This window comes from Dreissena polymorpha, chromosome 7 (genome assembly GCF_020536995.1).
Source record: "Dreissena polymorpha isolate Duluth1 chromosome 7, UMN_Dpol_1.0, whole genome shotgun sequence".
NCBI lineage: Eukaryota > Metazoa > Mollusca > Bivalvia > Myida > Dreissenidae > Dreissena > Dreissena polymorpha.
This window is the reverse complement of record NC_068361.1, coordinates 24,669,497-24,697,229: the sequence shown is the minus strand read 5'-3', so window position 1 is coordinate 24,697,229 and position 27,733 is coordinate 24,669,497. Positions and strand designations below refer to the sequence as shown.

The following is a 27,733-nucleotide window of genomic DNA, read 5'->3' as shown; positions in this document are numbered from 1 at the left end:
CATGTTCACATTAATTGTATATACACCCAAAATATTGATGTCTTTATTTTCAGCACCAAAAGTATTCCAATATATTATAAAATCTCAAACGTTTTGTGAATGCAGTTTGCCATTATGGAAGGTTGGAAAAAAAACATGTCTCGGAGCTGTACAGTTGGCCTCGATACAGGTATGACACTCGCTCAAACCCACCACCTTGAGTACAAGACTGCTCTTGAAGCTGTACAGTTGGCCTCCATACAGGTATGCCATTCCCTATAACCCTTCACCTTGAGTACATGACTGCTATTGTAACTGTACAGTTGGCCTCCATAGAGGTATGACATTCCCTAAAACCCACTACCTCGAGTACATGACTGCTCTCGAAGCTGTACAGTTGGCCTCCATACAGGTATGACATTCCCTAAAACCCACCACCTTGAGTACATGACTGTTATTGGAGCTGTACAGTTGTCCTCCATACAGGTATGACATTCCCTAAATTCCACCACCTTGAGCACATAACTGCTATTGGAGCTTTGCATTTGGACTACATACATGTATGACACTCCCTAAAACCCACCACCTCGAGTACATGACTGCTCTCGGAGCTGTACAGTTGGCCTCTATACAGGTATGGCACTCGCAAAAACCCACCAACTCGAGTACATGACTGCGCTTCGAGCTGTACAGTTGGCCTCTATACAGGTATGACAATCCCTTAAACCCTCCACCTTGAGTACATGACTGTTCTTGGAGCTGTACAGTTGGCCACCGTACAGGTATGGCACTCCCTAAAACCCACCACCTCGAGTACATGACTGCTCTTGGAGCTTTACAGTTGGCCTCTATAAAGGTATGACACTCCCTAAAACCCACCACCTCGAGTACATGACTACTCTTGGGGCTGTACAGTTGGCCTCCATACAGGTGTGACACTCGCTAAAACCCACCATCTTGAGTACATGACTGCTCTTGGGGCTGTTCAGTTGGCCTCTATGAAGGTATGACAATCCCTAAAACCAACCACCTTGAGTACATGACTGCTCTTGGAGCTGTACAGTTGGCCTCTATACAGGTATGACAATCCCTAAAACCCACCGCATTGAGTACATGACTGCTCTTGGAGCTGTACAGTTGGCCTCTATAAAGGTATGACAATCCCTAAAACCAACCACCTCGAGTACATGACAGCTCTCGGAGCTGTACAGTTGGCCTCTATACAGGTATGACACTCCCTAAAACCCACCACATCGAGTACATGACTGCTCTTGGAGCTGAATAGTTGGCCTCCATACAGGTATGACACTCGCTAAAACCCACCACCTCGAGTACATGACTGCTCTTGGAGCTGTACAGTTGGCCTCTATAAAGGTATGAGATTCGCTAAAACCCACCACCTTGAGTACATGACTGCTCTTGGTGCTGTACAGTTGGCCTCCATAAAGGTATGACACTCGCTAAAACCCACCACGATGAGTACATGACTGCTCTTGGAGCTGTACAGTTTGCCTTTATAGAGGTATGACACTCCCTAAAACAAACCACCTTGAGTACATGACTGCTCTTGGAGCTGTGCAGTTGGCCTTTATACAGGTATGACACTCCCTAAAACCCAACACCTTGAGTACATGACTGCTCATCGAGCTGTACAGTTGGCCTTTATACAGGTATGACACTCCCTAAAACCCATCACCTTGAGTTCATGACTGCTCTTGGAGCTGTACATTTGACCTCCATACAGGTAGGACATTCGCTGTAACCCACCATCTTGAGTACATGACTTCTCTTGGAGCTGTACAGTTGGCCTCCATGACACTCGCTAAAACCCACCATATTGAGTACATGACTGCTCTTGGACCTGTACAGTTGGCCTCAATACAGGTATGACACTCCCTAAAACCCCCCAACTTGAGTACATGTCTGCTCTTGGAGCTGTACAGTTGGCCTTCATACAGGTATGACACTCGCTAAATCCCACCACCTCGAGTACATGACTGCTCTTGGAGCTGTACAGTTGGCCTTCATACAGGTATGACACTCCCTTAAACCCACCACCTTAAGTACATGACTGCTCTTCGAGCTGTACAATTGGCCTTTATAGCATCGTAGCCCCCGACTACACAGTGCCATGTAGGAAAACAGTGAGGTCTCGTATCCATCGACGCTATGACGTGGAGCGTGAGGCGCTGAAGTCACAATTAGAAAGCGTTCCGTCCGTGTCTATCACTACGGATACCTGGACCTCCAACTCTACCGAGAGTTTCATCACCGTCACTGAATACCATATGACCACGCATGGGACCTCAAGTCAAACGTCCTCATCACACGTGCCATGACTGAACGTCACACTGGGGAGAAATTTGCTCATCGCCTTAAGGACTGCGTGACCGAATTTAGTTTGGACGGTAAAGTGGACACGTGTGTGCATGACAATGCGAGAAACATCGAGTGTGCTGCAAGTTTGTGTGAGGATTGAGGCGATCTGGGTTGTTTCGCCCATACTCTACAACTGACATTGAAGCCTGCGATGGAATTGCCTTCAGTGTCTACAGTTGTCAGTCGGTGCAGAAAACTCGTCGGCCACTTCAAGCATTCCACAAAGCTGACGGTGGAACTGGGTGTTTAACAGATGACGATGAACGTCCCTAAACACACTCTTATCCAGGATGTCCCTACCCGGTGGAACTCCATCTATCTGATGATGGAACGCCTGGTAGAGCAGCAGCGCGTTCTTACTGACATCATGCTGGATCCAAAGTTAACAAAGAAGGAAGACGCCGCACTCAACTTGAGGGAGTCGGCTTGGGACATTATTAAAGAGTTGTGTGTTGTTCTAAAGCCGTTAGCGGATACGACGGCATACATGAGTACAGAGAGTCACGTGTCTGTGTCGGACATATATCCGATCGTTTGTGGATTGGTCACCAAGAGCCTTGTATCTTGCTCAACGGACAGTTCCATCGCTCATCGAGTGAAAAAGGCGATTCGTGATGATTTGGTCCATCGCTACCAGCCAGAATCGGAAGAAGCAGCAAGGTCAACGGCTGCATTGGGTGCCCTATTGAACCCGCGTTATAAGAAACTGGCGTTCTTCTCGTCCAAACAACGGAACATTACTCAGGATACGTTGGAGTAACGCATGGACGATTTGCCCCTTAGGTTCACAATAGACAACGGTGACATTGAGACCCCATCAAAACGCCGGAAGTTGGACTACCTGGACTTTGACTCACCGGAGAGTACGCTGGAGGATGAGCTTCAGTGCTATGTCAACAAGAAGTCCGTTGGCATGGATCCTCTGCAGTGTTGGCGGGAGAACGAGGAACGATTCCCAAAGGTGGCAGTGGTAGCCCGACGTGTTCTCTCGGTGCCCGCGACGTCAGTGCCATCCGAAAGGGTGTTTTGTTCAACCGGCTTACTGCTCAGTAAGTTGAAAAACAGACTCTCAAGTTGCATCGTGGATGCCATCTTGTTTCTAAACAAAAATCGTGTGAATGTCTGTGACGTTGACGAGAATGAAGCGTAGATGAATGTATTGTTTATTGTTAAAGATACGAAATATATGTAAATATGTTTTGTAGCGATTAACTGTTTTGTGAATGCACACTGCATGTACATAATAATTACGAAACAAGAAAACTAGTTCGTATATGCATGTTGTCTGAATGTGTACCAGTATGTTGTTGCTACGTTATCTTTGTGTAAATAAAAAACAACTTGTGCACTAAGGTTTTTGTTTGTGTTTATTTTAAAGTACAAATGAGGAATATAATTTATATAATATTTAAGTTCTATCCAAGTTTTGACATCGTCGTGGTTCTGGAGTCCGTACTGAAAAAATGCGAAAACAAAAGAACAAATATAATCTAAGAGAAGTAATCCAAAAATGATATTCAAATAAATCAGAATTAGAGTAATATGTTTACCGGCAACATGTGAAATAAATAAATGATATGAAACTAACATGTATAAGCGAATATAAAGAGAAAAATAATCATGTATCGATCTCAAAAATGATAAATCTATCTCATTTTATACTGATGCATATACAAAACGATTGAAAGTGTAATGTGTGGCAATGAGGAACAGTACTTTACTCCGGACGGGCGTAAGTTCGGACATTTTCATTTTATGTCTAAATCGAATATTCGAATATATTCGAATAAGAGAAAACGAAATTTCGAATATCATTTTAGTATTCGAATCCCATCCATACTTATTAGATTTGATGGCATCAAGGTGTGCATTTGAAAACATTTTCATTCAAATACCATTAATATAAAGACAACCAAATTTCTTTGCTCTACTTATTTTCAGCTAATAATGAAACTCCCCCCACCAAGCCCTTACGATGCTGTATCATTATATTTTCCTACATGGTTTCAGCTGATGATGCAACTCCCCCACCAGGCCCTGGCGTTGCTGGATCAGTACTTGCTTACCCTACAGGCTCATGGCACAGTGTATGACCAGACAAACTTTCTCATGTGCTACTTCAAGTGTAGGGTCGTTATAGCAACAAGGCAGGCGGGCGACAACAAACGTGAGTGTATACTGATATTTTCATCATTTTTAGATGTGAGCGTTAGCGAGAAACTAATGTAGATGCAGTTTTGCAAGTCATTCTGCTGTTAGCTACGCTAGGAACGCTAACCACTGCCTGTGTCTTCTGTTAGCTACGCTAGAAGCGACAACCACTGCCTGTATATATATCACCACTGGTACATTGCAGACAGTCTGTATGTTATCAATAGTGTTTGAGAGCTTGTGCGACGATATTGGCCAGTCTAGTGTTTATAACAGCTTGTGCGACGATGTTAGCCAGTTTATCATTGAAATCTGTATTGGCTGCTTTCAGGGAAAACGGAGCTTAATGCTGCATTAAATGTATTAGATTTACATAACACAACATGTACATCATTCTAGTCGTGTTATTCTTTAGAAAGGCAACCAAAATTTTAAAGATGGTTGCCATTGCAGCAACCAATTGTGAAAAAAGAGACGTATTGTTGTTATTTTGTCTAAGTTATCTAAATAACAAAAATATGAGGATAAACACTTCACACACATCTCGACCTGTGCTTTAAGACACACTCTTTATAAATTTGAATGGGTTGTGTTCATTTCAAACTTGCGATATAAAAAAGTAAAACATAATTTAAAAAACTGAGTTGCGTCTAAGATTATACAATAGCGAATAGACTGCATTCCAATTTTCAAAGACTTGTTCTGTGACATTCAGTACATACATTTCCAAAAAGAGTTTTATTTGTATCTAAACCGTATGCTCCATAGTAGAATGACACGAGCTTTTCATTAATCCATACCAATTATACGACGTCCGTCGTTAATTCGATTGTTATTTGTCCTTTTCGCTGAGCATCGTTATTTTTTATTGTCATCTTGGATCACGTTAACACCATGTGTGTAACGAACGTAAATTTGTATATGTCCGACTTCTTTCGCGAACCAATAGTTAAGTATGATGTCGTTCGGCCACACGCTCTTTTAACGTTTTTAATCACTTCCGGAATTTATCGATGCAGTTTGTTACAAATTCAACGAATTATGTCCGGAAATATCATGAGTCGGTAATAACGAAATAATAAAGTTGTGAAAACTGCAAGAGGGTTACACACTTTTGAAGCAAAAATCGCCAGACAGTAAGGTTGACGATTTGCATTTCACCGTCGGCCTTTTTAAATGTTCGTCGGCAATGGCCGACCGGCTTTCGCCATGTCTGTTAACGTACATGAGCATTGGCCTTCGACAGTAGATGACCGCTATTGAAATTGGGATCACTAAGTCAAAGGTTAATGTCACTATCACACTTAAGTGTGAAAATTGTTTCCGATAAAAATGTCAATGAATTGACGGATACTTCACATGTTCATTGGCCTTGGACAGTAGATTATCCATATTGAAATTGGGGTCACTAGGTCAAAGGTCAAGTCACTGTTACACATTAAGAGCAAAATCGTTTCCGCTCAATAACTCGTCAACTGATTCCTCAATTGGCTTGACATTTCCCATGTGCATTGGTTCGGACAGTAGATGACCCCTAACGAAATTGGGGTCACTAGGTCAAAGGTCAATGTCACTGTTACACACTAAGTGTGAAAATATTTCCGATTAATAACTCGTCATCTGATTCACCGATTGGCTTGATACTCCCCATGTGCATTTGCCTTGGACAGAAGATAACCCCTATTGAAATTAGGGTCACTAGGTCAAAGATCAAGGTCACAGTTACACACTACGTGTGAAATCGTTTCCGATCAATGACTAACCGATTGGCTTGATACTTCTCATGTGCATGTGCCTTTGGACAGTAGATGACCCCTATTGAAATTGGGGTCACTCGGTCAAGGTCACTGTCACAATAAATGTGAAAATTGTTTCCAATCAAAAACCCATCAATGAATTGACCGATTGGCTTGTAACTTAACGGACATTAACGGCTCTTCATTAATTTGAAAAACCTAAGAAAATTAAGTACATTTTATTTTACTCTGGTCCTTTGTATCTTCTGCTGTTTTTGAAATATCAGTGGGTCACATAAACATTTTTGTCATAAATTCTTACATACATACAATTTCTGTCACATATTTTAGGTTCTCTATCCTGTAGGAAAACTTTTACTTTGTGACCATTCTTACATACATATAACTGATTTCCCATATTTGAGGTTCGCTTTCCTGTGGAACACTCTTTACTTTGTGACCATTCTAGCAGACATAAAACTGATTTCCCATATATGAGGTTCGCTATCCTGTGAAGCACTCTTTTCTGCATAACCGTTCTTACATACATATAACTGATTTCCCATAATTGAAGTTTGCTATCCTGTAAAACACTCTTTACTGCATAACCATTCTTACATACATATAACTGATTTCCCATATTTGAGGTTTGTTATCCTGTAAAACACTCGTTACTGCATGACAATTCTTACATACATAAAACTGATCTCCCATAATTGCAGTTTGCTATCCTGTAAAACATTCTTTACTGCATAACCATTCTTGCATACATATAATTGATTTGTCATAATTGTAGTTCGCTATCCTGTAAAACACTCTTTACTGCATAACCATTCTTACATACATATAACTGATTTGTCATATTTGAGGTTTGTTATCCTGTAAAACACTCTTTATTGCATAACCATTCTTACATACATATAACTGATTTGTCATATTTGAGGTTTGTTATCCTGTTAAACGCTCTTTACTGTATGACCATTCTTACATACATATAACTGATTTCCCATATTTGAAGTTTGCTATCCTGTAAAACACTCTTTACTGCATAACCATTCTTACATACATATAACTGATTTCCCATATTTGACGTTTGATATCCTGTAAAACACTCTTTACTGCATGACCATTCTTACATACATATAACTGATTTCCCATAATTGAAGTTCGCTATCCTGTGGAACACATTTTACTGCGTGATCATTCTTACATATAAACTGATTTCCCATGTTTTAGGCTTGCTATCCTGCGTGAACAGTCTTAAGCATGTGACGGAGTTGTATCAGAACTGTGAGGCATTCCTTCATGTCAAGAACCCCGTATATCTAGGCACGACTGTACCATGAACTGGGATTCACAAACGAGAGGAATAGATGTTCACACCAGTACAGACAGATCGACCAGCAGTACCCGACACTTTCACACATTTTTGTAATTTGAATATTTCACATATTGTTAATGTAATCGAAATACATTGTATTTCACATGTTATTGTGAGTGCCATGTGAACATTTTACCAAGACCGTTATGCCCCAGAAATATTTCACTTGCCACTGATGTTGCTTTTTCAATATTATTACAGATAATTTGCAATGCCATTTAAACAATCAGATAATAAATTATTAATGTCATGTAATCATTTCATTAATAGCTTCTGACAAACATTCTGACCATATTTCATTAAGATCCGATGAAAACTGTGACCTCTATAATCTACAAAAGATTTTATTATGATTTGACCTATTGACCTAGTTTCTGACCCCAGATGACCCAAATACAATCCCAATCCAGATTTTATCAAGATAAACATTCTGACCAAATTTCATAAAGATTGGATGAAAACTGTGAGCTCTATTGTCTACACAAAGTTTTTCTATTTTTTTTACCTAGTGACCTACTTTTTGACTCCAGATGACCCAAATTTCATCAAGATAAACATTCTGACCAAATTTCATAAAGATTGGATGAAAAATGTGACCTCTATTGTATACACAAGGTTTTTCTATTATTTGACCTAGTGACCTAGTTTTTTTACTCCAGATGACCCAAATACAATCCCAACCCAGATTTCATCAAGATAAACATTCTGACCAAATTTCATAAATATTGGATGAAAACTGTGACCTCTATTGTCTACTTAAGGTTTTTCTATTATTTGACCTAGTGACTACGAGTCGTAACATACTTACGAGAGCTTATTGAAACGGTCCCCCGGTCCTTCCCTGTTTGCTAACGCCGGTCGACCGGCAAGAACCGGGATGATTCGTCGAAAAAATTTCACGCGGTCACACTATTTCCCGGTGCCGCCCCTGTTGAAGCCGGTCAACAACCCGGCAGAGTCCCAGTCAGCTCCGGATTAGCTACGGTTTATCCCGGTGAAGCCCCGGCAGAGCCCCGGTTTTCGCCGATAATGCCCATGTGAAGCCCAGGTGAAAGCCGGCAGCGTCCCGGCAGAGCCTCGGTCTACCGTTACTACACCGGCACTCACAGGTGCTATACCGGCATCAGACCCCGGCAGAGCTACGGCAACGCCCCGGCTTAATCGCGGTCGTCGCCGGTTGTGCCCAGGCGGAGCCCCGGTGAATTCGGGTGGCATCCCGGCAGTGCACCGGTTTACCGATGTACCTTAGCTATACCGGCACTCTGCCGGCATTCTCCGGGGCTCCACCTAGGCACCACCGGCGATAACCGAGGCGTTGCCGTAGCTCTGCCGGGGTCTGCATGGGCCCCGGTGGAGCTACGGTGCCGTCCCTGTTGTTCCGGTTGCCGTCCCAATTTTTTTCCTGTGCCGCGCCGGTCGTTGTCGGTCCTTCCCGCTGACTACCGTTTTATCCCGAAGATATTAAACATTCAAATACTTACCCGGTGGAGCCCCGGTCGTCCCCGGTTCATCACGGTCGTCCCCGGAGGAGCCCCGGTTCATCCCGGTAGATCCCCGGTTCATCCCGGTATATCCCGGATCACGCAGCTGGGCTCCACCGGCATCATAGTGAGACTGGGTCTTTATGTTACTCAAAATGGTAAAAACAACCCATGCTGGTTTTGAGGAGTATATCGTTATAATCAGTGTGCCTGTCATGCAATTAGTATTTTCTTTTCAATTACATCTAGCAAAGTATATAACTATTATTAACATGATTTTGTTCTTATAATTCGAATAATTATAAAGAGTTAAATTCAATTAGCTCTTTCCAAATCAGTGGATTTTTTCGCTTTTTTACACCAAAATGGCCAGAAAAAGGCCTGAGCTTGGGAGTTTCGGACTAATAAAATCAGTGAGCCATGAGACAATGTACTGGACTGTTACCATAGCAACTTTTTACATTGTTGATTTGTTTAGTCCTCAAATCTAACTCTCAAAGAGCTGTGCAAGAAAATCAGAGACAAGATGAAAACTGAGCTCTATGTCCTGTTCTTGAAAAAGTAAGTGAATAACTCATAACATGCTTTTTACTAACCATGCAAATGTATTTGACCAGATTGTCATTGCTTTGGTGTACGCTATCATTCGGATTCATTAATAGTATACACTTATTTCATGGATGCGCGGTGAACAGTCAAAACTGTTTCCCAAGGTATCAGGGATGACTTTGGTACTGTTGCCCGAGGCCGAAAGGCCAAGGGCAACAGTTCCAAATGTCAGCCCTGATACCGAGGGACAACAGTTTTGACTGTTCACCAAGAATCCATGAAATAAGTGTTTTATTACCTGATCAAATTTCCAGCATGGAAATAAGAGCAAACTAAATTTTGATTTACACACAACAGTAATCGATAAAATAAATAAGTTTGACTGTGTAACTGTAAAATGACGTCATTTTTTCGACGAAATTACGTCATTATTCCAGCGGGCAACAGTTCAAACTGTTGACCGGTCAACAGTTCGATATTCACCGGTAACAGTTTAAAACATTGCAAATTTCTTTTTCGACGAGGAAATAGCAAAAAATAATTAATTATCATTTATATAAGACATCAGGTAATAATATAAATTGGCACATGCTTCTAACCAAATAAAATACGTCTTGTTTCAGCTATGATTTCAATACTGTGACTGATAAAAGATTATGAATATATATATATATGAAACAGAGTTTCCTATATTGGTGATACTAGGATATTTTGTCCTTTTTGTGCTTAAAATAATAATCTTTAAATGAAATTCTATTTGTCATCACAATTAGATAATGTGTGGAAAGATGTATGTAAATGACACAGATTCCAGCTGTCCAGTCGGACGGTCAACATCGATTGACGAAAAAAGAAAAGTTCTTAAATACTGTATTTTTTTACAATTATTAGTTTATATTGATTAAAATATCACGACTGGTATATAAAATTACTTTAAAAAAGTTGTCAAGTTTTCATATTTTCAGTATATTCGGTAATAAATTTTACTGGGTACTGGTACCAGGTAACACCAGTTAACTGTAAAAAAACGGAGGAAGATTGATCTTCATCGTCACGTGGTAAACATTGGAATGCAAATTGTGTATGCGTAGTGAATTGTATATATTTTATATATAAAATGATCAATCAACTTGCGTTATTTATAGTGTGTATATCGTTATGTCACCTATTTTCGCAATGTACTTTCGATTTCACATCGCAAATTTTTTTTACCGAATATACTGAAATATGAACTTTTTTCAAGTAATATGATATAACAATATTACATGATATTTTAATCAATATAAACTTATAATTGTAAAAAAGTGTATTTTAGACCTTTCCTTTTTAGTCAATCGCGGTTGACGGTCCCTTTAAGAGAACATCAAAGCCAGCTAAAACCAAAGATCTACTTGAATAAACATACTGAATGTTTCATTTACGAGGAACAAATGATGAATTCTTTCACATGCCTTATGTAAATAAATTAAACTTTGCAAGATAGGCGTGTTGTGTGTGTACATTTTTGTTGCTGCTGTTGTATTTTTATAAAAAAAATTCAAGTCTGGCTGGATTGTATATTCTTGAAATTTTGTTTAAAGATGAAATATTGCTGTAACATTTCAATATTTCAAACTATAAATATGTTATAATATATATAGCAATAAAATATTTTGTTACAATGAAATATGGTGTAAAAATCAATGTACTTAAACTGTTTGTTTATCGCCTTTATTTAAGGGAGAGAAAACATGCATAAAAATAAAAATAAAAATAAAAAAATGTAATGGCCCAAGTTCTCTACTATAAATAGATCAACACGGTTGACTGATATCAAAAGCTATTTTTAGACCATGGTTGAATGAATATCTATTTTTAGAATGCCTTAGGATATTTATAAAGTTATATTTACTTCCGTTATGGAGAAATGTTATAATCTGTGATAGCCAACCTGAAACTAAACATAAATATTATTATTAAAACACAAATTTTGAAATCATATTAAACTCTTTGCTTAGTTATACAAAGATTGAAATGAAACAATTTCTTCAATAATAAAAGTATAGAAAAACTTGTTAGATTCAGTTCTTTAGTCAGTTTAACCTGATTGTGAATATCATGACTGAGTATAGAATCTTAAAATGTCGTGATACTTTGGTTGCGGGACGGTGTACATTTGAGTTCTGCGGGGCTGGAGGAGTTCATGAACAGTCTAAGATTGAAGCTGCTGAAGATTATGCCGTCCAAGGACTTATTATTGTGTAGAGGAATGTGTGTGTGTTGTTTAAGGTTAAATAAAGGAGTGAAATAAGCTTTGAGTTTTGTGACATGTTTTACTTATGTGCCGTCCTTAGGTCCCTAAGCATCAGATTTTAATGTTGCCTAAGTCAGGTCTAATATTTAATGTTAACCTAAGGATTAGCTGCGGTGATCTGTCTTGTCAGGATATCAAATTAATCTGTGTGATTGGTGTATTTGTAGTTTTCCGACGTACCCCCGTGTTTTCTCAAAGATATGCCGCTAGTTTTAAATTGGTTTTCGTCTCAAGATATATTTAGTATAAATAACTACTGGGATATTAATAGTTCGTATCATTGTGGGTTTCCTATATACTTTCTATTGTCGGGGGATGCTTATACTACATAAACTGGCAGAATTTGTAGCAATAATGTTTTAAGATTTCGAATGTACGTTTAAAAATTGCGATCTTCCTTATAACTTGCTATTGCAGGGGAGGTAATAGTAACACGCCAATATCTCAAAAACATTCCTTTCTGCACATACATGTATTTATGTTTATTTTGCTTGGTATAAGAGAGTAAAACCCTTAAATTACTATAAGTATGAGGACAAAGAGATATTGTTACGGATATATGATGTTTGTATAAACTCCTGGGATGAAGCAAAATATACTGCTACACTAATTTCCTCCCCTCGGCGTCTCCCGCAACACCGCGGCGTCCCATACGGGATTATTGTTTTCGATAGCCACAAGGGTCTACGGGTTATTAGTTTGGTTGTTAAGGACACGATGTATCTTGTGTATTTATACTGTATTATTTCTTGTTTATTTTAATAAGGCATGTGGAAGCTCTCTGTCGGAGTATTTAATTGTAGGTTTCATGCGCGATGTAATTAGTGTATTTATATTTTATTCAGATATCCCGTGTCTCGCAAAAATGTAAAAACATGTTGCCTTACAACTGATCCGATCTTGTTCGGAGGCATTAACAGTAGACGGCGATCAATGTTTACAGTGATATTGTTCTATGCTGCTATTATACCTGCACTTAGTTCTAGTCTTTGGGCCGCATGATGAGGGCATATGAAGAATAAATGTTCGAATGTGTCTGGAACGCTGCATTTGGGACACAGAACAGTTTTGTAGCAATCACCGTGTAACCTAGTCACCCCTAGACGCATACGCGTGTATGCCCTATCTTCTAGTTTAATGGGGCTATAGATATGGATCTTATGACTGGGGTTAGTCATTAGTGGTAAATCATGCTCAGCGCAGTATTTTGACCATTGGCTGTCCTGTTCATTGTACGCTTTTTGGTTGATAATGGCAATAAGTTCGCGTGCGCTGGGTTTTAACTCGGAGTGTAGGCCTTCTTTGCAAGTTTATCGGCGTATTCGTTGCCCGGGATGCCTACATGACTCGGTATCCATATTAATTTAGGAGATATGTTTTTATTAGTCAGTTTTGTGATACCTTTTAGAACTGCGTATATCAAGTCTGGACGCGTTTTCGAGGAACCTGCGTGTAGTGCTTGCAATGCGCTAAGAGAGTCAGTTAAAATCGCGTAGTTTGTTTGTTCGTGAGTGTCAAGCGTGTTTAGCCACATTACTGCGTCGTTAATTGTTGCTTGTTCGCAGGCAAATATGAAACGTTCTTTTTTAAGTTTTACTCTGTTGTGGTAGATAATGGCATTTTGAGGGTTGTATACTACGTACGCAGCGCCGGCTAGTTCTAATTTCTCTTTTTTACTACCGTCCGTGAAAATCTGTGTGTACCCGCCGTATTTATTACTTATATAATTTAAGGCTATGGTTGCGCTATTGGAGTCGATTTCGGATTTTTTAATAAGTGTTGATAGATGAAAGTCGATGTCTGGTTTTACGATTTCGCTTAGGCTGTAATAGGTAGGTGGCTTAATTTTAATTTTGTTAATTTGATAGTATACATTAAGTGCTTGGTAATTTCTCGCGTACGGGATTCCAATATGATTTTTTGGTTTACGGTTGGCCGGGTCTACGGAGACCTTTGAGTTGATCGGTAGGTTATTTTCCATAGGATTAGTGCGCGCGTAGTACTTCATTTGATTTATTTGCCTTTGTTGGCCCAGATCAAGCATTCCACACTCGAGATGGAGTAGAACGTAGCTTGTGGTTTTACGCGTGCCCGTGATTATTTTGAGTGCCGTATTTTGGAGAACTTGAAGCTTGTTAAGTAGTCTATCGCTGGCTGAGTTATATGCTATGCTTCCGTAATTTATCTTTGCCCCGATAGTGGCTTTGTAAATACGCATAAGTGCTTTTTTGTCTGTGCCCCAGTTATTTTTTTGGATGCATTTGAGAAAATTAAGGTCTTTCTGGCAGCGCACTGTTAATTTGAGGATGTGTTCTTCCCGTGTTAAGTATTTATCAAATGTCATTCCCAGGAAAGTAATTTTGTCAAGGTACGGATGCGGAGCGCCACATAGTGTTAATTGCGGAAGTTCTGCGATTTTTTTAGATGTTGCTTTGGATGCGCGGTTTGAGAAAACAATTGCTTGGGTTTTAAAGGGATTAATTTGAAAGCCGTATGATGCACTCCAAGTTTCTATAGCAGTTAGGGCTTTTTGAATTTTATTAATTGCTAGTTTAGGCGATTTTGAGGTGGTCCAGATGGCACTGTCATCTACAAAGAGGGAAAGATCAATTAGATCTGTTTTATTTTGTGCATTGTGCTTATGAATTGTGCGTTCAAGCGTATTCATTGTAACGGAAAATAATATGGGTGAGAGGACACTTCCTTGGGGGCAGCCGTTTGTTGTCTCGACCGTTTTGGAAGTCGCGTAATGCAATCTTACTTTTATAAAACATATATGGAAGCTCACACCCTACGGACGTTCGAAATCTCAACCATTTATCTTCACAAAATCTGTTCTGTTAGAATTAAATTTAAAACTAGATGTATACCTGCACTTAATCTATAAAATAAAGCGATACAATAGGGCATACTAATCAATCTAGCGTCTTCTTGTATAAATTACCTCCCTTATGCTTATCCGAAAAGCAAAAGTATGCATATAAGCAAATCGCGTACCTTGCATAAGTGCGAATAAAGCGCGTGCCGGTGCCAGGATAAAATACATTTAGGTAATTATATAACATTTACCCTGTCTTCCGGACCCTTCAGTGGACTATAGCCATGAGAGGATCCCCTGGGCGGGCACGGATGACGGGTCACTTCGGTGAGTACCATGGGGCAACTCGCCCGGGCCCGCTCAGAAGGAGCCTACGGTATTTTCACGGCCCGAGCATGGCACGGATATGACAACCGACCTATAGTTACCCCGTCGCAGGGCATAGCCGACGGGTCTCATCGGTGAGTACCATGGGGCCCCTTGGTCTGTGCCCTGTGAGGACGCCACGGACGGGCGCGGGCTGACAGGCTGCACATTATAACCCAGTATAACAACAACAACACTCCTTTAATACAACGACGGAAGGGATTACGTTACCAAATATACTAGTAACCGACACCCAACTCATGAAATGTATCGGCCACCAGCCTCGTTAACAACCGCGACTTAACAACATTGATGTAATTTACCCCCCCCCCCCCGTGACGAATTTTAATCCCCCTTTTTGAAAACCAAAAAAATCGGGCTAACAGTATCCGGGTTCCGCGAGACCCCCTCCCCCCCCCCCCCCCCTGGTGCTGGTCCTCGTTATTTTATTTTTTTCCGCTGCACCCAGCACGCAGCAGCCGACGACGATGTGTATTGGGGAAAGCACGCAGACACCTCACCTCTGTACAAAGACGGAAGCCGCATTAAGTGCGCACTCAGGTAACTCAGTAGAGAAACCTTCAGTGCAACCCCTACATATGTAAATATCACAATCATGTATTCTATGTATGCATTATATTTAAAAAATGTTGCATGGAGCGTGTCGACTGGGATGGTGAGACCCCCCCCCCCCCCCCGCACTATGTCTCTGCCGACAAGTCCCACCCAAGATAATAAAAAAAAAAAAAGAAAAAGAAAATAGAAGGTAATTATTTTATTTGTTTCTCTGTGTATTGATGAGACTAACTAATTGCAGTTCATTTGTTACTAACCATTGTAATAGCCACAATAGCACATAGGACTGCTGCCTCTGATTCCATATATAATATAACCAGAACCAGTAAAGTGCTCGCTCTCCTAATACCAAACTATCAAAACCACAGACCCTCTCTTCTATCATCAAGTAAATGATCTTTCAAAAACCAGTCTGGCCCTGGCAAAAACCACAGTGCCACAAGACAACCACCTCAGCAAGAAGAAAGAAAATCTAGAAATTGTCTATGCCCACAAACAAAAAAGTCATCTTGATCCAATTACACACACTCAGTCCCTTTCTTCTATCGTCTAGTACACGATCTTTCAAAAATCTAGTCTGACCCTCACGACACCATACAATCAATACTCAAAATAGCAACAGAGAGTGCCCATGTTACTATAAGATATGACACAAGGCAGCAGAACAATATATGTACCAATACTAACGCTAAGTACTAATATGTCTTCAGCGAGGGACGATAAATGTTGTTTCTCTTTGAAAGGTACTGACAAGAATCAATGATTGTAGTTCATTTTGCATACTAACCATTGTATTTTCCTATGTAGCTGGATCGAGCCCATAGCTCGACATGCTCCAGACCAGACCACGATACTAACCGGGCATAATATAAGAACACATAGGAATGCTGCCTTTGCCTTTATAACCAGAAACACTATAGTGCGCGCTCTCCCTAATACCAAATACACTATTATCTCAAACTCAGCCCCTCTCTTCTTTCATCAAATAAATGATCTATCAAAACTAGTCTGGCCCTTACAACACCAGAGTAAAGACATCTAAAAAAATTGATAGTATATATTATGATTTCAAAAACAGTTTTCGCCCTTCGAAAAACGATAACTGGTTTGCTCAAAGAAATTTTGGGCCAGCACTAGCCCTGACTTAGATACTTATTTTTATGTATTTTGAGTCGCTCAGAAAGTTAAATTGAATTAAAGACCTTCCTTACTAGATTTAAGTTTTAAAGGCTTTATTGCCAACCCTTAGATACTGATGAGCAGCAAAAGGCATGAAACCTGAACAGACTACGAGTTAATTGCAGGCTATTCTGGTTTATGCTGTTTACGTAGTAATTTTCACGTTGCTTCTGAGTGGGAAAGGGTGAAGAAATATGACCAATCTCCACACGTGTTATGTAGCTAAAGTTAAGACAGAAATGCGTTGTTTCGAAATATGTACTTTTATTATAAGTATGACTGTGAAATGAAGACCATGTGAAAGTAAACTAAGACGTGTAAGACGTATATTTACTGAACTTCGGTATTCATAGATATTGGTATTAAGCAGTTATGCTTCTTTGAAAACCAACTCTGAACTTTATTGAGTTATAATTGTTATCACAAATAAACTACAAAACTATACCACTGTTGTTGTATTGTCTTTATTTATAAGGCTTTCAGAAAATTTTGACCTATGCATAATAATTTTGAGTTACAAAGGGAAGCCTGTAACAATCAAACACAAAAATAAACAGAATTTGTAAGTCTTTTCTGCATTATGAATTCAATATTACCTATGATCACTTATAATATACTTTCTTCTTACAGGGTTTATCTGGAGCTGGGAAGCCTGTATCGTCAGACAGGTAATGCAAGCATTGCCCAATCTTACATACTGGAGATTATGACACTGGCTAAAACCAACCACCTCGAGTACATGACTGCTCTTGGAGCAGTACAGTTGGCCTCCGTACAGATATGACACTCCCTAAAACCCACCACCTCGAGTACATGACTGCTCTTGGAGCTGTACAGTTGGCCTCTGTACAGGTATGACACTCCCTTAAACCCACCACCTCAAGTACATGACTGCTCTTGGAGCTGTACAGTTGGCCTCCGTACAGGTAGTACACTCCCTAAAACCCACCACCTTGAGTACATGACTGCTCTTGGAGCTGTACAGTTGGCCTCCGTACAGATATGACACTCCCTTAAACCCACCACCTCGAGTACATGACTGCTCTTGGAGCTGTACAGTTGGCCTCCGTACAGGTAGTACACTCCCTAAAACCCACCACCTTGAGTACATGACTGCTCTCGGAGCTGTACAGTTGGCCTCCGTACAGGTAAAACACTCCTTAAACCCACCACCTTGAGTACATGACTGCTCTCGGAGCTGTACAGTTGGCCTCCATACAGATATGACACTCCCTAAAACCCACCACCTCAAGTACATGACTGCTCTCGGAGCTGTACAGTTGGCCTCTGTACAGGTAGTACACTCCTTAAAACCCACCACCTCGAGTACATGACTGCTCTTGGAGCTGTACAGTTGGTCTCTATACAGGTATGACACTCCCTAAAACCCACCACCTTGAGTACATGACTGCTCTCGAAGCTGTACAGTTGGCCTCTATACAGGTATGACACTCCCTAAAACCCACCACCTCGAGTACATGACTGCTCTCGGAGCTGTACAGTTGGCCTCCATACAGGTATGACACTCCCTAAAACCCACCACCTTGAGTACATGACTGCTCTTGGGGGTGTACAGTTGGCCTCCGTACAGGTATGACACTTCCTAAAACCAGCCATCTCGAGTACATGACTGCTCTCGGAGCCGTACAGGTATGACAATCCCAAACACCCACCACATTGAGTACATGATTGCTCTTGGAGCTGTACAGTTGGTCTCCGTTCAGGTATGACACTCGCTAAAACCCACCACCTCGAGTACATGACTGCTCTTGGAGCTGTACAGTTGGCCTCTATACAGGTATGACACTCGCAAAAACCCACCACCTCGAGTACATGACTGCTCTTGGAGCTGTACAGTTGGCGTCCGTACAGGTATGACACTCCCTAAAACCCACCACCTCGAGTACATGACTGCTCTCGGAGCTGTACAGTTGGCCTCCGTACAGGTATGGCACTCCCTAAAGCTCACCACCTTGAGTACATGACTGCTCTTGGAGCTGTACAGTTGGCCTCTATACAGGTATGACACTCCCTAAAACAAACCACCTCGAGTACATGACTGCTCTTGGAGCTGTACAGTTGGCCTCCATACAGGCATGACAATACCTAAAACCCACCACCTCGAGTACATGACTGCTCTTGAAGCTGTACAGTTGGCCACCGTACAGGTATGACACTCCTTAAAACCCACCACCTTGAGTACATGGCTGCTCTTAGAGCTGTACAGTTGGCCTCTGTACAGGTATGACACTCATTAAAACCCACCGCCTTGAGTACATGACTGCTCTTGGAGCTGTACAGTTGGCCTCCGTACAGGTATGACACTCCCAAAAACCCACCACCTTGAGTACATGACTGCTCTAGGAGCTGTACAGTTGGCCTCCGTACAGGTATGACACTGGCTAAAACCCACCACCTTGAGTACATGACTGCTCTTGGAGCTGTACAGTTGGCCTCCATACAGGTATGACACACCCTAAAACCCACCACCTCGAGTACATGACTGCTCTTAGGGCTGTACAGTTGGCCTCTGTACAGGTATGACACTCCCTAAAACCCACCACCTTGAGTACATGACTGCTCTTGGAGCTGTACAGTTGGCCTCTATACAGGTATGACACTCCCTAAAACCCACCACCTCGAGTACATGACTGCTCTTGGAGCTGTACAGTTGGCCTCCATACAGGTATGACACTCCCTAAAACCCACCACCTCAGGCAAATGACTGCTCTTAGGGCTGTACAGTTGGCCTCTGTACAGGTATAACACTTCCTTAAACCCACCACCTTGAGTACATGACTGCTCTTGGAGCTGTACAGTTGGCCTCTATACAAGTATGACACTCCCTAAAACCCACCACCTCGAGTACATGACTGCTTTTGGAGCTGTACAGTTGGCCTCCATACAGGTATGACACTCCCTAAAACAAACCACCTTGAGAACATGACTGTTCTTGGAGCTGTACAGTTGGCCTCCGTACAGGTATGACACTGGCTAAAACCCACCACCTTGAGTACTTGACTGCTCTTGGAGCTGTACAGTTGGCCTCCGTACAGGTAGTACACTCCCTAAAACCCACCACCTTGAGTACCTGACTGCTCTAGGAGCTGTACAGTTGGCCTCCGTACAGGTATGACACTGGCTAAAACCCACCACCTCGAGTACTTGACTGCTCTTGGAGCTGTACAGTTGGCCTCCGTACAGGTAGGACACTCCCTAAGACCCATCACCTTGAGTACATGACTGCTCTTGGAGATGTGCAGTTGGCCTCCGTACAGGTAGGACACTCCCTAAAACCCACCACCTCGAGTACATGACTGCTCTTGGAGCTGTACAGTTGGCCTCTGTACAGGTAGTACACTACTTAAAACCCACCACCTTGAGTGCATGACTGCTCTCGGAGCTGTACAGTTGGTCTTTATACAGGTATGACAATCCCTTAAACCCATCACCTTGAGTACATGACTGCTCTTGGGGCTGTACAGTTGGCCTCTGTACAGGTAGGAAACTCCCTAAAACCCAACACCTTGAGTACATGACTGCTCTTGGAGCTGTACAGTTGGCCTCCATACAGGTATGACACTGGCTAAAACCCACCACCTTGAGTACATGACTGCTCTAGGAGCTGTACAGTTGGCCTCCGTACAGGTATGACACTGGCTAAAACCCACCACCTTGAGTACATGACTGCTCTTGGAGCTGTACAGTTGGCCTCCGTACAGGTATGACACTGGCTAAAACCCACCACCTTGAGTACATGACTGCTCTTGGAGCTGTACAGTTGACCTCCGTACAGGTAGGACAATCCCTAAAACCAACCACCTCAAGTACATGACTGCTCTTGGAGCTGGACAGTTGACCTCTGTACAGGTAGGACATTCCCTAAAACCCACCACCTTGAGTACATGACTGCTCTTGGAGCTGTACAGTTGGCCTCCGTACAGGTAGGACACTCGCTAAAACTACCACGTTGAGTACATGACTGCTCTCGGAGCTACAGGTATGACACTGGCTAAAACTCACCACCTTGAGTACATGACTGCTCTTGGAGCTGTACAGTTGGCCTCTGTACAGGTAGGACACTCGCCAAAACCCACCACCTTGAGTACATGATTGCTCTTGGAGCTGTACAGTTGGCCTCCGTACAGGTATGACACTCCCTAAAACCCACCACCTTGAGTACATGACTGCTCTTGGAGCTGTACAGTTGGCCTCCGTACAGGTATGACACTCCCTAAAACCCACCACCTTAAGTACTTGACTGCTCTTGTGGCTGTACAGTTGGCCTCCGTACAGGTATGACACTGGCTAAAACTCACCACCTTGAGTACATGACTGCTCTTGGAGCTGTACAGTTGGCCTCCGTACAGGTATGACACTCGCTAAAACCCACCACATTGAGTACATGACTGCTCTTGGAGCTGTATAGTTGGCCTCCATACAGGTATGACACTCCCTTAAACCCACCACCTTGAGTACATGACTGCTCTTGGAGCTGTACAGGTGGCCTCTGTACAGGTAGGACACTCCCTAAAACCCACCACCTTAAGTACATGACTGCTCTTGGAGCTGTACAGTTGGCCTCCATACAGGTATGACACTCCCTAAAACCCACTGGCTTAAGTACATGACTGCTCTTGGAGCTGTACAGTTGGCCTCTAAACAGGTATGACACTCCTTAAAACCCACCACCTTGAGTACAGGACTGCTCTTGGGGCTGTACAGTTGGCCTCTATACAGTTATGACACTCCCTAAAACCCACCAACTCGAGTACATGACTGCTCTTGGAGCTGTACAGTTGGCTTTCATAGAGGTAGGACATTCCCTAAAATCCACCACCTTGAGTACATGACTGCTTTTGGAGCTGTACAAATGGCCTCCGTTCAGGTAGGACACTCCCTTAAACCCACCATCTTGAGTACATGACTGCTTTTCGAGCTGTACAGTTGGCCTCTATACAGGTAAGAAACTCGCTAAAACCCACCATATTGAGTACATGACTGCTCTTAGAGATGTACAGTTGGCCTCCATACAGGTATGACACTCCCTAAAACCCACCACCTCGAGTACATGACTGCATCTTGGAGCTGTACAGTTGGCCTCTATACAGGTATGATACTCGCTAAAACCCACCACCTCGAGTACATGACTGCTCTCGGAGCAGTACAGTTGGCCTCCGTACAGGTAGGACACTCCCTAAAACCCACCACCTCGAGTATATGACTGCTCTTGGAGCTGTACAGTTGGCCTCTATACAGGTATGACACTCCCTAAAATCAACCACCTCGAGTACATGACTGCTCTTGGAGCTGTACAGTTGGCCTCTATACAGGTATGACACTCGCTCAAACCCACCACCTCGAGTACATGACTGCTCTTGGAGCTGTACAGTTGGCCTCCATACAGGTATGACACTGGCTAAAACCCACCACCTTGAGTACATGACTGCTCTAGGAGCTGTACAGTTGGCCTCCGTACAGGTATGACACTCCCTAACACCAACCACCTCGAGTACATGACTGCTCTTGGAGCTATACAGTTGGCCTCCGTACAGGTATGACACTGGCTAAAACCCACCACCTTGAGAACATGACTGCTCTTGGAGCTGTACAGTTGGCCTCCGTACAGGTAGTACACTCCTTAAAACCCACCACTTTGAGTACATGACTGCTCTAGGAGCTGTACAGTTGGCCTCCGTACAGGTATGACAGTTTAAAATCTTTTGAGCCTCGTTCTGGTAAAATTGGGCTTAATGAATGTAAATGAAGTGTTGTCCCATGCTAGTATTTGCAGTCTGCATAGGCTTATCTTGGATAAAACTTTACGCTTTTATCAAACTTTTCGTTTTAAACAAGTATCTTACAAACAAAAATCAAGTTTAGACGAAGTGTCTTTCCAAAATAACCTGTGAACAATGCATTAACCCAGTTTTCCCAGAACATGGATTATATCATTTAATCCATCACGGAGTACATTTTTAAAAAAATCCATATTTTGAGCTGATGATGGACCTCCCCCACCAAGCCCTGTTTGTTATCTCCCGCCCGGAGCCATATCTTGGAAGTGCTTTGGCGGATTTCATTGAAGCTTGGTATGAGTATATATATGGATAAGAGGATGATGCACGCCAAATGGCATTGTACACCATCTGTTAATAACAGAGTTATGGCCCTTTGTATCTTAAAAAATGCTTTTTTTCAGGGTTGGTATTTTTCCGCAGATCCGCTGATTTCCGTGGATCGGATTGTCCCGGGGGTCACTTCTGAGATGCGCGTAAATCTGTTTTTAAAAATGTTGGGGAAAGGGGCTACCACCGATTCCGCGGACGTATTTCATAAGCGGTCCGAAATATCCACGGCCTGCGAAATTTCTCCGCATTTTATCCCTGGTAGATTCTGACTAAGCATTTTTAAAACGAGCAATATAATTGGCTGTTGTTTCCCAATCTTCCAATTAAAATCGTTTTCTTGAAATGTGTTTGGTATTTCTTAGCTGATTCGTTTGCAAATGGCGCCGTTGTGAAGCTAAAATTAAGATTATTGAAATAACAAATAGCAATCGATTAAACGACTGACATCACCTAGTCTGATAGGAATTATGAAATGTGTCAACGAAAAAGACTACGTTTTAAATACAAGCAACACATTTTGTTAAGAAATGTGCTCAGTGAATTGGTGTCATGGAAACCAGTGGCAGTGTTTGCAAATTGGAGTTAAGTTTACTTGCGAAGTAAAACAATTCTGAAGTGGAGTATGGTTCGAACATGGAAATAGACAAGCAGGCATGTCGACAAACATGATTTGATTTATATGATAGTGGATCTGTGTATAATCAGATTCATGTGCATATTCTGCTTTATTATGTTTGTCAGGCTGTTCTGAATCAGTTAATTAAAATAGCATTGAACTAAAGATGTGAAATGCAAGATATTGAAAGGTAAACAAATTGAATATATTAATTTAACTCAGTTTAAAACATCTTTCACACAAGAAGAACACTCAAGTGTGTTTGTTTATATTTAGTCCATTAACTGTAATTCAATACATTGAAAAATTGCTGCTATTGATCACAATGAATACTGACTTTACTGTTTACTTTGCACCCTCAGTATGTTAAATGTGAAGTTTCACGGGTATTTATATAGAAATATTGTTATGAAGTTCAAGAAGTTGTTTATTTTAATGTCTGTTTTAAGGTTTGTCATTGCGTTATGCGCGCCATTAGCATAGTGAAATCAGTTGACAGAATTTTTATCTCCTCTGACTTTGCCTCAATCACACCCCTGTTTTTTGTGTGTCCGGAGCCATATCTTGAAAGTGCTCTGGCCGATTTCATTGAAACTTGGTATGAGTATATATATGGATAAGAAGATGATGCACGCCAAATGGCATTGTACACCATATATTAATAACGGAGTTATGGCCCTTTGTATTTTGAAAAAATGCTTTTTTGAGTGTCAAATATAACACTTTTGTTTCCAGAAGCATATTGGCGGGGGATATCAATTCAATGAATTTGCTTGTTCCACATATTTTCAGCTTATGATACAACAACTTCCCTACATATTTTGAGCTGATAATGCCAATCCCCCACCAAGCCCTGTTTGTTCCACATATTTTCAGCTGATTATACAACTACTGCTCTACATATTTTCAGCTGATGATGCAACTCCCCCACCAAGCCCTTACGATGCTGTATCAGTACATGCTGTCCCTACAGGCCCATGGCACGGTGTATGACCAGGCAAACTTCCTCATGTGCTATGTCAAGTGTAAGGTCGCCATAGCAACCAGGCAGGCGGGCGACAAGAAACGCGAGGGTAATCTTGAGATTTTCCATCATTTTTGTATCATTTTGGAGGAGGAGTGGGTCTGTTTATCATACATGACTACGAAGTTGTCCTATTTTGTTTTTAATCCTTGCAAAAAGCATTTTTATTCAAATGATGACTTATAGATGAAGGATGTTCAATGCGAACATTGTTTTTAATGTACCTTTGGACGTAAAAGGCTCTTCAATAATTTGAAAAACAAAAAAGGCTCTTCATTTTGAAAACCTAAGAAAATTAGGTACATTTAATTTTACTCTAGTCCTTTTTATCATCTGCTGTTTTTAGCTCACCTGATTGCTCCGGTGAGCTTTTGTGACCGGTCTTTGTCAGTCGTATGTCCGTCCGTCAGTCCGTTAACATTTGCTCGTAAACACTCTAGAGGCCACATTTCTTGTCCCATCTTCATGAAACTTGGTCAGAAGCTTGTCCCAATGAAATCTCGGCCGAGTTTGAAACTGGGTTGTGTCGGGTCAAAAACTAGGTCACAAGGTCAAAAAAAGAAAAACCTTGTAAACACTGTAGAAGTCACATTTCATGCCCAATCTTCATGTAACTTTGTCAAAATGTTTGTCTTAATGATATCTTGGTTGAGTTCAAAAGTGGTTCCGATCCGTTGAAAAACATGGCCGCCAGTGGGCGGGGCAGTTTTCCTTATTTGGCCATAGAGAAACCTTGTAAACACTCTAGAAGTCACAATTTTTGCAAAATCATCATGAAAATTGGTCAAAACATTGGTTCAATTGATGTCTCGGACGAGTTCGAAAATGGTCGAGATCGGTGAAAAAACATGGCCGCCAGTGGGCGGGGCATTTTTCTTTATATGTATATAGTGAAAACATGTCAACACTCTAGAAGTCACATTTTTGGCCCAATTTTCATGAAATTTTGTAAGAACTTTTGTTTCCTAGATACGTGAGTTAAGTTTTTAAATGATTCCAGTCTGTTGAAAAACATGGTTGCCAGGGGGACGTGGCAGTTTTCCTTATATTTATATAGTAAAAAGGCTTGCAAACAATCATGAATTAAGGTCATTTAACATGTGAGACAACTCTTCTAAATATTGCATTTAAAAATACAGTAGTTACTCCCCTTTGATTATTAATGTTTACATAATAATACAGTGTAGTTGTGTTTCATTTATGTGTTAATAGTTATTAGAGGTTGCATGTTTTTATGCCCCCTTTCGAAGAAAAGGGGGCATATAGTGATCGGACTGTCCGTCCATCCGTCTGTCTGTCTGTCCGTCTATCTGTCACACTTTGCATTTAGGTTTCAAAAAATGCTCATAACTTCTTTGTCCCTTGAGATATAACTTTCATATTTGGTATGCATGTGTATATAGACAAGGCCTTTCCTTACGCACACATTTTTTTAGCCTTGTGACCTTGACCTTGAACTTAGGGTCCGCGTTTAGGTTTCAAAATCTGCGTTTAGGTTTGAAAATTGCTCATAACTTCTATGTCCCTTGAGATATAACCTTCATATTTGGTATGCATGTGTATATGGACAAGGCTTTTCCATCTAAATCTGCGTTTAGGTTTCGAAAAAATGCTCATAACTTCTATGTCCCTTGAGATATAACCTTCATTTTTGGTATGCATGTGTATACGGACAAGGCCTTTCCATACGCACACAATTTTTAACCCCTGTGACCTTGGCCTTGAACTTAGGGTCCGCGTTTAGGTTTCGAAATCTGCGTTTAGGTTTCGAAAAAATGCTCATAACTTCTATGTCCCTTGAGATATAACCTTCATATATGGTATGCATGTGTATATGGACAAGGCCTTTCCATACGCACAATTTTTTACTCCTGTGACCTGCGCTGTCCGTCCGTCCACATTTGGTTTGTAAACACTCTAGCATTTACATTTCTCAAGCATTCTTTATCAAAGTTGCTGAAAGATCTCAGTCAAGTTTGATGATGAGCAAAATCACATAATTAATGCCATAATTATTGCCCTTAGATTGTCCAAATGTTCATTATATTATACAAAATCCTTGTAAGCAAAGTTTGATGTTTGGGGGGTCAACTCAAAATATAGCTCACCATTTCAAATCTTACAAAAACAAAAAAACTCCCTACGCCAGAGCTTTGGTTCAATAATGATGAAACTTGACCAGGATGTTTGTCTGGTCAATATCTAGGTCATGTTTGATATAAGGTAAAGATTGAATGAACCGACTCCTCTCAGGTGAGCGAACTAGGACCATCTTGGCCCTCTTGTTAAAATATCAGTAGGTCACATAAACATTTTCATCATAAATTCTTACATACAAATGTACATACAATTTTTGTCACAAATTTGAGGTTAGCTATCCTGTGGAACACTCTTTACTGCGTGACCATTCTTACATCTATATAACTGATTTCCCATATTTTAGGCTTGCTATCCTGCGTGAACAGTCTTAACCGTGTGACGGTGTTGTATCAGAACTGTGAGGCATACCTGCATGTCAAGAACCCCGTGTATCTACTGGCACGACTATACCATGAACTGGGATTCACTGAGAGAAATAGATGTTCACACCAGTACAGACAGATCGACCAGCAGTACCCGACACTTTCACACATTTCTGTCGATGTAATTTGAATATTTCAGCCATTATTGTTGCTGCCATTGACATATTTCAAATGTTATTGTGAGTAAGTAACATGTAAAAATTTCACTGAGACCGTATGTTTTCCTTGTGTAAGATACCACCTTAAATTATTAAATGCAATTTGATTATTTCAGACAGTATTGTTTCTGCCATTGAAATATTTCACATGGTATTGTGAGTAAGTACCATGTGAAAATTTCACAGATTACCTAAATGCCCCTGAATTATTCCACCTGCTACTGACAATGCTTATTCAATATTTTCACAGATAATTTTCGATGACATTTAAAAAATTTACATAACTATTCATGTCATGTGAACATTTCATAAATAGCTTACAAAGTTACAATATCATGTGAACAACTTTTTAAAGCCAATTTTCTTAAGGTTCATGGGGGATAAAATTCATTAA

At 41.1% G+C, this 27,733-nt stretch overlaps 1 protein-coding gene across 4 annotated transcripts in view; it reads left to right on the top strand.

The window, feature by feature from the left end:
- Positions 1 to 27,326, top strand: part of LOC127838701 (anaphase-promoting complex subunit 5-like) — a 93,520-nt gene extending 66,194 nt beyond the window's left edge. The window contains exon 19 of one of the 4 annotated variants that reach the window (XR_008029914.1): positions 27,103 to 27,205. Coding sequence is in view for 2 of the 4 variants with exons in the window: in XM_052366607.1 (XP_052222567.1) it covers positions 27,103 to 27,311 (209 nt within the window). In the remaining 2 variants the exon portion in view is untranslated. Of the gene's footprint in view, positions 1 to 7,481; positions 7,877 to 27,102 lie in introns of those variants that run through there. The other 3 variants (XR_008029915.1, XM_052366607.1, XM_052366608.1) reach the window with 3 other exon arrangements.
- Positions 27,327 to 27,733: the final 407 nt, after the last annotated feature.